This window comes from Lepidochelys kempii, chromosome 9 (genome assembly GCF_965140285.1).
Source record: "Lepidochelys kempii isolate rLepKem1 chromosome 9, rLepKem1.hap1, whole genome shotgun sequence".
NCBI lineage: Eukaryota > Metazoa > Chordata > Testudines > Cheloniidae > Lepidochelys > Lepidochelys kempii.
In genome coordinates, this window is record NC_136388.1 from 61,194,830 (window position 1) to 61,206,699 (window position 11,870).

Here is an 11,870-nt window from a genome sequence, read left to right on the forward strand (position 1 = left end):
GATTTTCACAAAGCTGTCTGCAATGACAATCAGGTCATTGCCTGAGGAGTTACAGTGAACACTTACATTGCTTCAGCACAATTTCAAAAGGACACTTTGGGTAGCCCAAATGCCAGTCTCCTATGTCATTCCAGAGAGAACACTCAGGTCCTCAGAGTGGAAGAATGCAAAAAATTTTTTGCAAACGGGGGTGATGTGTCCCCAAGTCATCTGACCAGAGAGACAGCAGCATTTGGGATTTAACCAATCCCAAACTGGGGGTCAGGAGGAAAACAAAGACCCTAAAACAGGGAAGTGCTGAAAACATTAACCCAGAAGTCAGAGGCATTAATCAGAGCCAAGCTGACGGGTTCAGGTTCTGCCCAGGGACAGCCTGTGCAGGACAAAGTTCACAAGGCACTGCTGGCTCAAAAACTGCATCTGACATTTCCCCATTCCAGGGATTCCAAAGATTTGTTTACCTCCCAGCTAAGATGTGACCAAACAAATGCTTCAGCTGAATGAAACAAACATTCAAAACATACACACCCCTCATTAGAGTGGGTCTGGTCAGGAGATACTAGAAAAGCCACTTCCGCCCATGACATTCATCCCCTCTCTTCAAAAACAATCAGTTGTAACAGATGGAATTTCCTTCAGAAGCTATGGCATTAAGAGAGAAACTCCAAACTACTGCAGAAAAAGAAAAATGCCCCCAGCATCTCTCCAGAGCATAGGAAAGGTTAACGCTGCTAGACTGCCCTGAGCCTCTCACACAAGAGAAAAGGAGTACTAGTGGCACCTTAGAGACTCACCAATTTATTTGAGCATAAGCTTTCGTGAGCTACAGCTCACTTCATCACTTGCATCCAATGAAGTGAGCTGTAGCTCATGAAAGCTTATGCTCAAATAAATTGGTGAGTCTCTAAGGTGCCACAAGTACTCCTTTTCTTTTTGCGAATACAGACTAACATGGCTGCTACTCTGAAACCTCACACAAGAGAGATTATATCTTTAGATAGAGAGAGATTTCTCTCCTTTCCCCCCTTGAGAGGTGTGTCTCATGGATTCTCTTGACAGGGAGGGATTGAAGGGAGCCCTCCAGAGGCCTTTGCTCACCTGAGTGCATGGAGGGGAGGTAATCACACATCTTACACATTTAAAAGTCAAACGCAAGCTTGGTTCAATCGGTCTCAATACACCATCACCAATAATAATGACTGCCTGCAGACTGTGTGAGGCAGAGTGACATGGCTTGCTCTTCCACTGCTGGCCAGACTCTGTAGGGATCCATCATAATAAGCACTTACACAACAGCAGCACTTTATACACATTCATTCATCCTCACAACACCTTGCGAGGCAGGAAGTCTTAGCCCATTTTACAGGGGAGGAAATGAATAAAGAGAGGTAAGTATCGTTGCCTAGGGACACAGACTGAGTCAGCGACAGAGCCAATATTAGTACTCAGAAGTCCCGATTCCCAATGTCATACTTACACTACACCCCTTATACAGAAACAGACAGTGTCAATGAAGCAGAGAAGCCAGTTTCACATAAGGTGACTAGATACCAAGTGTGAGAAATCGGAACAGAGGTGGGGGGGTAATAGGTGCCTATATAAGACAAAGCTCCGAATATCAGAACTATCCCTACAAAATTGGGACATCTGGTCACCCTAGTTTCACAGGTCCAAGCTTGTCTATGATCTGACAGTCCCTTCATTGCTACTGCTAAGACACATGAGATCTGGCAAATCTCTCTATAGAATGTTCCAGAAAGGCCATTCAACACTGATGGGGTTTCAGCCATATCCTTTATCTAGACGAGCAAGCCAGGTTCAGATAAAATTTTGAGGAAGACGTCAAGAAGATACCTAACTGGGGTGACATTTCTAGAAGTCCAGTGAATGAGCAAGCCATAAATGCCTGGGTTACCAGAGTGGCAATTTTGTTTGCCAAACACCATACATCATCTGCAGCAAACAAGCAGGTTTTAGAAGTGGCAACAGTTGGTTTAGTTTGCAGAAAATGGTCTCAAGAGAGGTCCCCTTCCTCTGCTTTCTAATGCATGTACTGGCCCATCAGCTCAGAGATATCTGGAAAGCCCATCATGTTACCCAGAGTATCATTCAGGACAATCAGATACCTGCCAGCATCACAAATGCCCTGAAGGAGGCAAGGCTCAGCAAAGCTGGTCCCCCAGAAAGCAGCTGTAAATAAGCCTTCAAGAGATGGCAGAGTTGTAACAATCTTGAGACAGTCACAGGCCATTCACAAACTGAGCCCTGTTTCATTAAGTCTCCTTCCCCTGAAGCAGGCCACATAAGATCAACTAACTTTCACTCCATTCACAGTAACCGTGACACAGTACACCACACTGGCCAAAGAGGTGGCACCTCCAGCAACCTTCTTCACACCAGACCAGAGTGCCAGTCCACTCCCAACTTGGGAGAGGAGGGAGAAATGCAATGACAACAAATCAAGGCCATGTCTACACTTGAAAGTTACACTGGTTTAACCAAGAGACATTTTTAAACCAGCAAAACTTTTGTGTCTATACTAATCATAAGAGGAGTAGCACAGTAATATGGTGTAATGCACGACCAAAGACACAACCCTGATGAGCCCAAAACCTCACATACTTACTGGTTCTATCTCTCCAATGAATGGTCTCATGTCACAGGTTGAGACTCCCTAAGAGATTTCTAGCTTCCAGAAAGGATTGAGCCGAACCCAGCAGGTTCCCTGCAAAAACTGGATTTTAATCTGGTGAGCTACACCAAAGATCCCAATATACTAGCTAGCCCTAATAAGAACCTGAGGCTGGCAGGAAATTCCTTCTTTCCTTAACCCAAATCCCAACCCACATGCCCCCAGGATGGGGGGCAAATTCCTTCTCTCACCCTCAAGTTATGGCAATTAGTTCAGCCCCATAAACCCCTCCAAAAGCAGTGATCTCAGCCCACCACGAACTCACTCAAAAGCAAAGAAGAGGGCACAGGTGCCAAGAATTAAGAAGAGTGTCAGGTAGAAGATGCCCTTCTGGCGGGCCATCATGATCCGACCATCGCAACAGAAGGTGTTCCTGCCTGGCAGCTTCTCCCATTTCCGCATCGCCTTCTTCCTCACCACCATCACCGACATGACTGCTCCTTCAGAGGGCGTAGGGCAACCAAGTGAAGTCCAGCTTCTGCTCCACCCTCATTGAAAAACACGGCATCATCAAGAGTCCAGCCACGGCCACTAAAGAGATCAGAGACAAGGACATTACCATGGGCTTGGATGCTATGCAGCAGTGCCCTCCAACAGCACATGGATCAAGGGAGCTGTCCAATTTACAATTAGAGGCACAACATTCTTCCCACCACCTCAAATCCAGCTCCTCCACACACAACCAGCTCTCACAGCTTAAGTCATTCTATGCAGGATATCTGCAGCTAACAGGAGTTGTCAGCCTTGCCTAATGGGGAGAGGACAGCCTTTGTAGCTCTGGAGTTCCGCCTTTATATCCACCCTCATGAGGTCATGGCACACAGCATATCTTTGTAGAGAAATCTTAATATCTTGCACTTTGTCTGGGTACTTATATTGCCCCATCACTAGAATACACGTGTCACACAAACATTAGTGAAGTTATATCCAACATCCCTGGGAGGTAGGGATGTATTATCCTCATTTTGCAAAGGGGACTGAGTCACAGACTAATTAAGTGACTTGCCCATGGCCATCCAGGAAATTTGTGACAGAGCCAGGAATAGAAACCAGGTCTCCTGAGTCCAAGTCCCATGCCCCTAAACATCAAACCATCCCTTCTCTCTCTTCCCTCTTTCAGCCATGGAACTCACATTACTTAACAAAAGTCACACATATAGTTAGGCTTTTGCAGATGCAGGATTAGAACCCAGGCCTCCCGACTCCCACCTTCTGGACCCTTGACAGCAGACCACAGTACTTACACTTTACAGTCTGGGATGGGGTTTCCTGGTAACATGGGTCCATTATGGCCCCTCTAAGATGACTCAGACCCTGTATCCCCAAGCAACATGTTAGACCTAAATAATGTGTTAGAAACCCTAGATTCATGCAGCAAAGACCCTCCCCAAGTTCTCTTCCCATCACAACTATCCTCCTCAACTGCTAAAGATGCAGGGTGCATAGAGGGAATAAAGACAAGCATGCGCCCCATAGCTAAAGCTACTTTAGTCACAAAGATTTACACAGTGAACTCATAAGGGGTGGAACTGTGGGATTTTCTTTGGTCTATCCATTCTTCCCTCATCTACTGCTTTTCTAATTCTCTGCCAACTACAGCACTGCAGACCTCCTGAAGTTTGCAGGAGAGGAGCCTCACATCCAACCACCTTAGAAACACGGCCCCTTGGTTTGCAGGGCAGACTGGCGTTGCACCCTGGACACTCTGGGGCAGATTCATACAAATGTACAACTGAGGTTTCTAGTTAATTCAATATGAAAATACAATCAGTATAGCATCCTCCTCCTGTTTCTTAAAAATATATTACTATTTTACATCACCACCAAGTTTTTAGTTTGCAGCATTATTTTGATATTACCAATAAAAACTGCTTTGTAAAACATGTTTGGGGATGCCTCTAGCATGTGGGAGGAGATGCAGCCCTTCATTCCCTGCCTCTTGTGAGAAAGGTCTGAAAGGAGTAACTCTGAGGGGTTGCAACTTCTAGTTTCTCATCTCAATAATAAGCAGTTTCTGCACTAGACTCCTCCCTACCCAAATATCTTTCACTGCAGCAGACAATCTCTCTAAGTACATTAAGTGGCAGAGAAACAGTTAACAATGTTTACATTTAAGCTGCCATCACTAGGTTTCAGGTCCATCCCCCACCCAGATAAGGGAAGGGAACACTTCACACCTCTCCTATAGCATCAGAATAACTGTGGGCTGAGGCAGATGTCACTCGCTCATCTTGGGTGGAGAATTTGTTTTTAAATGAAAGCTAAAGATAGAGCACAATTATGTAGCTACATTACACATGGACTCGGACGTGTGCAAATCCAGGATCTGCACAAAGCCCCTTCAGCAAAGAAAAACAGAGAAAGGGAACAAACAAAAACAGCAAAACAAAAACCACAGATTTGGTGGGTGAGACAACAGAGATAGGAGCTCATGAACAGAGGAGAAGAATGTTATCCCCAGCTCACAAGGAGAGACAACCCACCATCCCACAGGGATCTCTGGACTTTTCTTCTGCACAGCCAGACAGGATAGTACAGAGGCATCTATAGATACCGCATGGCAGGCAAGCTAGATCCAAAGGAGAGCAGGGAGAGTGGCAGCACACACCTCAGCCCTCGCAGAGCCCTTCACCTGAGAAAAGGAGCACAATGGGTGGGGAGCGGAAAGCGGGGGTGGGAGCTAAATACCTTCTCCACTGGAACGGGGAACTCTAGGCCTCACACTAATGGCCTCTAAGCCCTGAGCCAAGGAGTCCGGGGACTGGGGCTCTACTGCACCCCGGGCCAGGCTGCTCCGTCTAAGGAGCCAAATCGGAATTCCCAGACCCAGCCACACCCAACTGGGTACACTTGGCTATGACCCCACCCCCACCCCACGCCTCTCCCCCCCCGAGCCAAGACCCTCCCACGCCTCTCCCCTCCCCCCAGAGCCGTGATCCCCGACTCTGTTTCTCCCCGAGCCGTGACCCCCTCACATCTTTCCCCTCCCCGCCGACCCAAGACCCCCCCCACGCCTCTTCCCTCCTCCCCCGAGCCGTGATCCCCCGACTCTGCTTCCCCCCGAGCCGTGACCCCCCCACACCTTTCCCCTCCCCCACCTCTCCCCCGAGCCGTGACCCCCCCACACACCGCTTCCCCCCGAGCCGTGACCCCCCCACACACCGCTTCCCCCCGAGCCGTGACCCCCCCACAGCTTTCCCCTCCGCCCGACCCAAGACCCCTCCCACGCCTCTCCCCTCCCCCCAGAGCCGTGATCCCCCGACTCTGCTTCCTCCCGAGACTTGACCCCCCAACTTCTCCCCCGCGAGCCGTGACCCGCCCCACGCCTCTCCCCTCCCCCCAGAGCTGTGACCCCCCCCGCGACTCCGCTCCTCCCCCGAGCCACGACGCCCCCCGCCTCCCCCTACTCCGCTCCCCGCGAGCCGTGACACCTCCCCAGGCACCAGGAGCCGCCCCACCCCGCTGCCGTCCTTCCGGCCCGCTCGGCCCCAGGGTCCCCTCACCTGGCGGCCGGTCACGCTACCGGCTCCGCGAGCCGAGCCAGGCCAGGCCAGGCCGAGCCGAGCCGGGCCGCTCACTCCCTCCGGCGTCCGGACTCGGGAGAGGCCACCTCGGTGAGGTGTGGCACGACAGCGGCTACCATTGGCCCGACTCGACATGTCGCTCCGCCCCCAACCACTGGAACGCATTCCTATTGGCTGAGACGTGTGTCACTCTCACCTCCGACCCGCTCCTACATTACTGGGTCCTAGAGAGAGAAATGCCTAGAGACGGGGGTGCGGCCCAGGGACTAGGGAGCCTGTGTACGCGGCCTAAGGGATGGGGGAGCCCAGGACACGGGTCCGGGGGTGCGACCTAGGGACTAGGAAATCGGGGGCACGGGCCCAGGGCCTGCACCCCAAGTGGTACAGCACAGGGATGGGGCCACGGGCCCAGGGGTTCAGGGATGGGGGGCACGGGGCTAGGGGGCACAGGGTCAGGGAGGCACAGCCTAGGGGATGGGGGGGTGGCACAGGACTGGGCAGTGCAGCATAGGGCCTGGCAGTACAGGCCTGGTAGGGTAACCATATGTCCTGATTTTAGAGGGACAGTCCCAATACTTGAGGCTTTGTCTTATATAGGCACCTATTATCCCCCATGCCCATCCCGATTTTTCATACTTGCTGTCTGGTCACCCTAGGCCTGGGTATAGGGGCAAGTGGATGGGGGGCAGGAGTCTGGGGGTGGGGCATGGGGTCTAAGGACGGGGGCAGGCCTGGGGGCAGAGATTTTGGTCTGCATCTTCAAGGTGCCCAAAAGCCTGGGCCCAAGTTACCTAGCAGGCCCCCAAAGCTCTGGGCTGAGCACCATGCCATGCCTCAGGCCCCATGCAGTTCAGAGCCATCAACTCTGGGGCCTGCAGGGAACCCCTGTCTGATAGGCTACCTTTCCCCATTGCCCTGCCTTATGAAAACAGACAGCCAATCAGAGCTGCTGCCCAGGCTGATGGACAGTCCATTCCCCCAGCAGTTGTAGCAGGCTGAGCTCCCAGCCTTTTCTGGTTCCTCCCGCTTTCCCCATCCCCATGTGTGAGGGGTGGAGATGTTGCCATTCTGTCCCTTCACCGGAGTGCTCAGGGCCTGGCCACTGAGGCTCCTACACAACCCAGCTCCCCTGGGATGGCTGATGTCCCCATTCTCCCATGTGCCCCTGCCTGATGTACTGCCCCCTTTCCCACCTCCCTTCCTTTAGGTGTTGCTGCCACCCTGCCCTTCATCAAACCCCCTGATTCCAGCTCTGTCTTACCCTATGAATCTTCTGGTGGAGCCAGTGGGCTCCTTTCTCCCATCTCCCTGTCTTCAGCACACAGTGAGATTGGAAAGGCTAAGATATGGGATCCCTGCCCAATGTGGAAAGGATCAAACACCAAGACCACCCTCCTGTATAAGACTGGCATGGGGGCAAGGATTCTACTACCCAGCTGAAGTCATACCCTGGCACCTGTGAAAACTCAGCCATAGGGCCTGAAGCTTGGTGACCGTTACAAAAAGGTTGCTGCCAAGCAGTCCTCCCCCAGCACATTCAGGACATCCATCAGTAAGCCTGAGTGACACAAACAAAAAAAGAAAGCCCATTTTCCCCTTTCTGCTTCAGAATTGTCCCCAGTGCCACAGAGAATTTAATAGATCTGAGCTAGCTTATCCACAGAGCAGACGGAAATAAAACCTCACTCTGAGCTGTGCTCACTCAACTGCTCACCACTTGGTATAGGTCACTGGTCCAGATTTTTCAGGAAATGAAGTAACCTTTGTTCTCTGCAAGATGAAATATTGCAGTTTATTCTGCTTACAGCTTCCTTGGGAGAAAATTCAGAAGCTGCAACTAGTGCCAAATGTCCACGTAGGGTTAAAATGAGTGTGGTGGCCATGAGTGCACAACTCCTGGGCTCTTTCCTCTGGCTTCCCATCTAGTTCCAGGTGTAGTTCCAGGAGCTGATAATTATCTAGAAAGCCCAAAATGGCTTTTTGGGACCTGGCTACCTCGGAGACTGCCTCACTCTCTGTGCATTAATTCCACTCAGCTTATAGACTTTAAGGCCAGAAGGAACCATCATGATCATGGAGTCTGACCTCCTGCACAGAACGTCACCCAGCCACTCTCATAATAAACCCCTAACCCCTGGCTGAGTTACTCTGAAGTCCTCAAATCATGATTTAAAGACTTCAAGTTACAGAGAATCCACCATTTACTCTAGTTCAAACCAGCAAGTGATCCCTGCCCATGTTGCAGAGGAAGACACAAACCCCAGGGTCTCTGCCAATCTGACCTGGGAGAAAATTCCTTCATGACCCCAAATATAGCAATCAGTTAGGCATGTGGGCAAGACCCTGCAGTCAGCCTCCTGGGAAAGAATTATCTGTAGTAACTCAGAGCCCTCTCCATCTAGTATCCCATCAGCAGCTGTTGGAGATCTTTGCCGCTAGCTGTTGCAGATCGGCTACACACCATTGTAGGCAGTCTAGTCATACCAATCCCTCCATAAACTTATCACGCTCAGTCCTGAAGCCAATTAAGGTTTTTGTCCCCACTGCTCCCCAGCTGCAGTGCTCTTGACGTCTGTGCCCCAGCTAGATGTTATGGGGTGGGCAGCAGAGCATTCTCTGTGGCAGCTCCTCAAGCGTGGGATTCATTTGCCTTTCTGATCTGCAAGGATCCTCTTTGGCAGATTTTTCAAATGTGAGGAGAAGTATTTGTTCCCTCTGACATTGTCATAAATTCAGTCTGTACCCACAATGTCCCTACCTTCAGGCTAGGGGAAGGTTTAGCACTGAGGTTAGCTTCAGGGTGGGGGGAATGGTAAGCTTTGGGGTAGGGTTAGCAATAGCTGGTAGGGGATATGGTTGAGAGCTAGTTTAGGAAATTAGAGTCAGGTTAAGGAGTATGGTGAAGGGGAGTGATGGGGTTACTGTCAGGGTTAGAGTTATGGGATAGAGTTAGATTAAATTTAGGGTTAGATTTAAGCCTAGGGCAAGGTGTAATGACAGGATGAGAGTTAGGCTACAGTTTAGAGTTAGCATCAAGGGTATAGTGAGGATTAGAATTAGCATCAATATTTAGGGTTAGGGCAATTTGCGAGGCAAGAGGCAACAGGTGGGCCATGGGCTGCTGTACAGAGCTTCCGGACTAGGTCAGGAGAGAGAGCGGCTGGGCTCAGGACTAACCCAAATTAACTTTGCTGTAACTTCCTGCTTTCTGTGCTAACAAAGAATTTTCTACACTGTGTTCCAAACAACTCATAAACCCTTTTGTTTTTACAATGCTGGCTGAGAGTTGCTGCTGACTGAGGAAGGGGGGGTGCATTGCTCCCCTTTGGGGGTGTGCAAGGCTTTCCCAGGTATCCTATTCAGATGGACTCACTGCAGGGAGCTCCCAGCATGACAGCGTGAAACGGGGGCTAAAGGCTCTGAGGTTGTTCCCAGGAGGTATTGAAGTCAAGGAGACTTGTCCCACTGAGAGTGAACCTGAGGGGGTTTCAGAGTAACAGCTGTGTTAGTCTGTATTCGCAAAAAGAAAAGGAGTACTTGTGGCACCTTAGAGACTAACCAATTTATTTGAGCATGAGCTTTAGTGAGCTACAGCTCACTTCATCGGATGCGAGGTTCCTGCCAGGGATTACCTCTATGCCAGCTTCACTGTTGGCTATGCTGTCAATGATGTATTGTGATCAGTGGAACTGCTGTTGGAGGGCTAGGATTCCCTGGAAGGACTGTTATCAAGGGGCACCCCTGGAACAGGGAGAGTTAGGCTGGGAGCAGCTCAGCCACATGGACAGATCGGTGCATTGGCACTTATCTCTTGTGTACTTCCCCATTAGCCTCAGAAGCAAAGTGATCCTGGAATGACTTCCTGTTCCTTGTCCTTTTCTGTCACTTTCAATCCAATTGCTGCTTAAATCGCTGAAACTTACACTGTTTGTTACACATTGTAACTTCTGCTCACTGTTTGCCATTCCTTATACTTGTCCATATTGTAACTCAAACTCCATTTTAAAATGCTCATTCCATTTTGTAAACCCTGCTGCAGCCTTCATTTTGCAAAACCCTGATGTAATCTTATTAGTATAGTTTAGATGTGTGAATGAGGTATTATAGATGATGGAATCAACCTCCAGCCCCAGCCTGTCCTGATGAAATAAAGTGTAAACACCAACAGCTGAAGATGCAGACAACAGCCCTGACAAAGTAAGAGGAGTCCACCCTCAAAAGAAAAGGACAAAAGTACAATTGAAGAAACATCAAAGCCGGGTCCTAGGCTGAAAGTTATGTCTGCAATTGATAGGTGATCAATCACACTGAACGCAGAGGCAGCGTGACAAAGCAAGACCTATAGACTCTGGATTCAAACTAAAGCCTACGAAAAGGATGGATGAGATGGAAGACTTTGGAGGGTAACATTCTGCTGCCAACATGGAAGGGCATTGGTGCATGCCCAACAGAGACCCAGCTCTTCCTTGTGCCTGGCTTTCTTGGACAGTTAGCTGCAACAAGCTACGAACCCAAGCCACGAACTCAAGCTACATTCAGGACTGGTAACTATCTAGCTGCTGCAGAACATTGGATGTGTGTGTATATACATTGGTATTAGATATTAGTTATTGGCCATAAATTAAATTGTGTTATAATAAATGTGACATCTTGTCTTGTGCCCTGAAACGATCCTGTGTGGCTTTGTTTGCATAACAATTGCTGGCATATGATGGCATATATCACATTAGTAGATGTGCAGGTGAATGAGTCCCTGATGGTGTGGCTGTTGTGGTTGGGTCCTATGATGGTGTTGCTAGAGTAGATATGGGGACAGAGTAGGCAACGAGGTTTGTTACCTCGAGGGATTGGTTTCTGAGTTAGTGTTTCTGTGGTGTGGTGTGTAGTTGCTGGTGAATATTTGCTTCAGGTTTGGGGGTGTCTGTAAGCGAGGACTGGCCTGCCTCCCAAGGACTGTGAGAGTGAGGGATCGTTTTCCAAGATAGGTTGTAGATCATTGATGATGTGCTGGAGAGGTTTTAGCTGGGGGCTGTACGTGATGGCCAGTGGTGTTCTGTTATTTTCCTTGTTGGGCCTGTCCTGTAGTAGGTGACTTCTGGGTACCCATCTCACTCTCTCAATCTGTTTCCTCACTTCCCCAGGTGCCTATTGTTGTTTTAAGAATGCTTGATAAAGATCCTGTAGGTGTTTATCTCTGTCTGAGGGATTGGAGCAAATGCAGTTGTATCTCAGGGCTTGGCTGTAGACAATGGATCATGTGAAGTGTCCTGGATGGAAGCTGGAGGCATGTAGGTAAGTATAGAAGTCAGTAGACTTCTGGTATAGGGTGGTGTTTATGTGACCATCACTTATTTGCACTGTCGTGTCCAGAAAGTGGATCTCTTGTGTGGACTGGTCCAGGCTGAGGTTGATGGTGGGGTGGAAATTGTTGAAATCCAGGTGGAATTCTTCAAGGGCCTCCTTCCCGTGGGTCCATATAATGAAGATGTCATCAATGTAGTGCAAGTAGAGGAGGGGTGCTAGGGGACGAGAGCTGAGGAAGCGTTGTTCTAAGTTAGTCATAAAAATGTTGGCATACTGTGGGGCCATGTGGGTACTCACAGAAGTGCCACTGACTTGAAGGTATAAATTGTCCCCAAATCTGAAACGGTTGT

General features: G+C 49.6%; 1 protein-coding gene across 6 annotated transcripts in view; it reads right to left on the reverse strand.

The window, feature by feature from the left end:
• ZDHHC9 (zDHHC palmitoyltransferase 9) overlaps nucleotides 1-6,311 on the reverse strand; it is a 39,151-nt gene extending 32,840 nt beyond the window's left edge. For 2 of the 6 annotated variants that reach the window (XM_073360630.1, XM_073360634.2), the window contains exons 1-2: nucleotides 6,196-6,311; nucleotides 2,958-3,223 (exon numbers count right to left, since the gene is read on the reverse strand). In XM_073360630.1, coding sequence (XP_073216731.1) covers nucleotides 2,958-3,124 — 167 coding nt within the window. In that variant the 5' untranslated portion in view covers nucleotides 3,125-3,223; nucleotides 6,196-6,311. Of the gene's footprint in view, nucleotides 1-2,626; nucleotides 2,726-2,957; nucleotides 3,224-3,936; nucleotides 5,124-5,175; nucleotides 5,325-6,195 lie in introns of those variants that run through there. The other 4 variants (XM_073360632.1, XM_073360631.1, XM_078854225.1 and 1 more) reach the window with 4 other exon arrangements.
• Nucleotides 6,312-11,870: the final 5,559 nt, after the last annotated feature.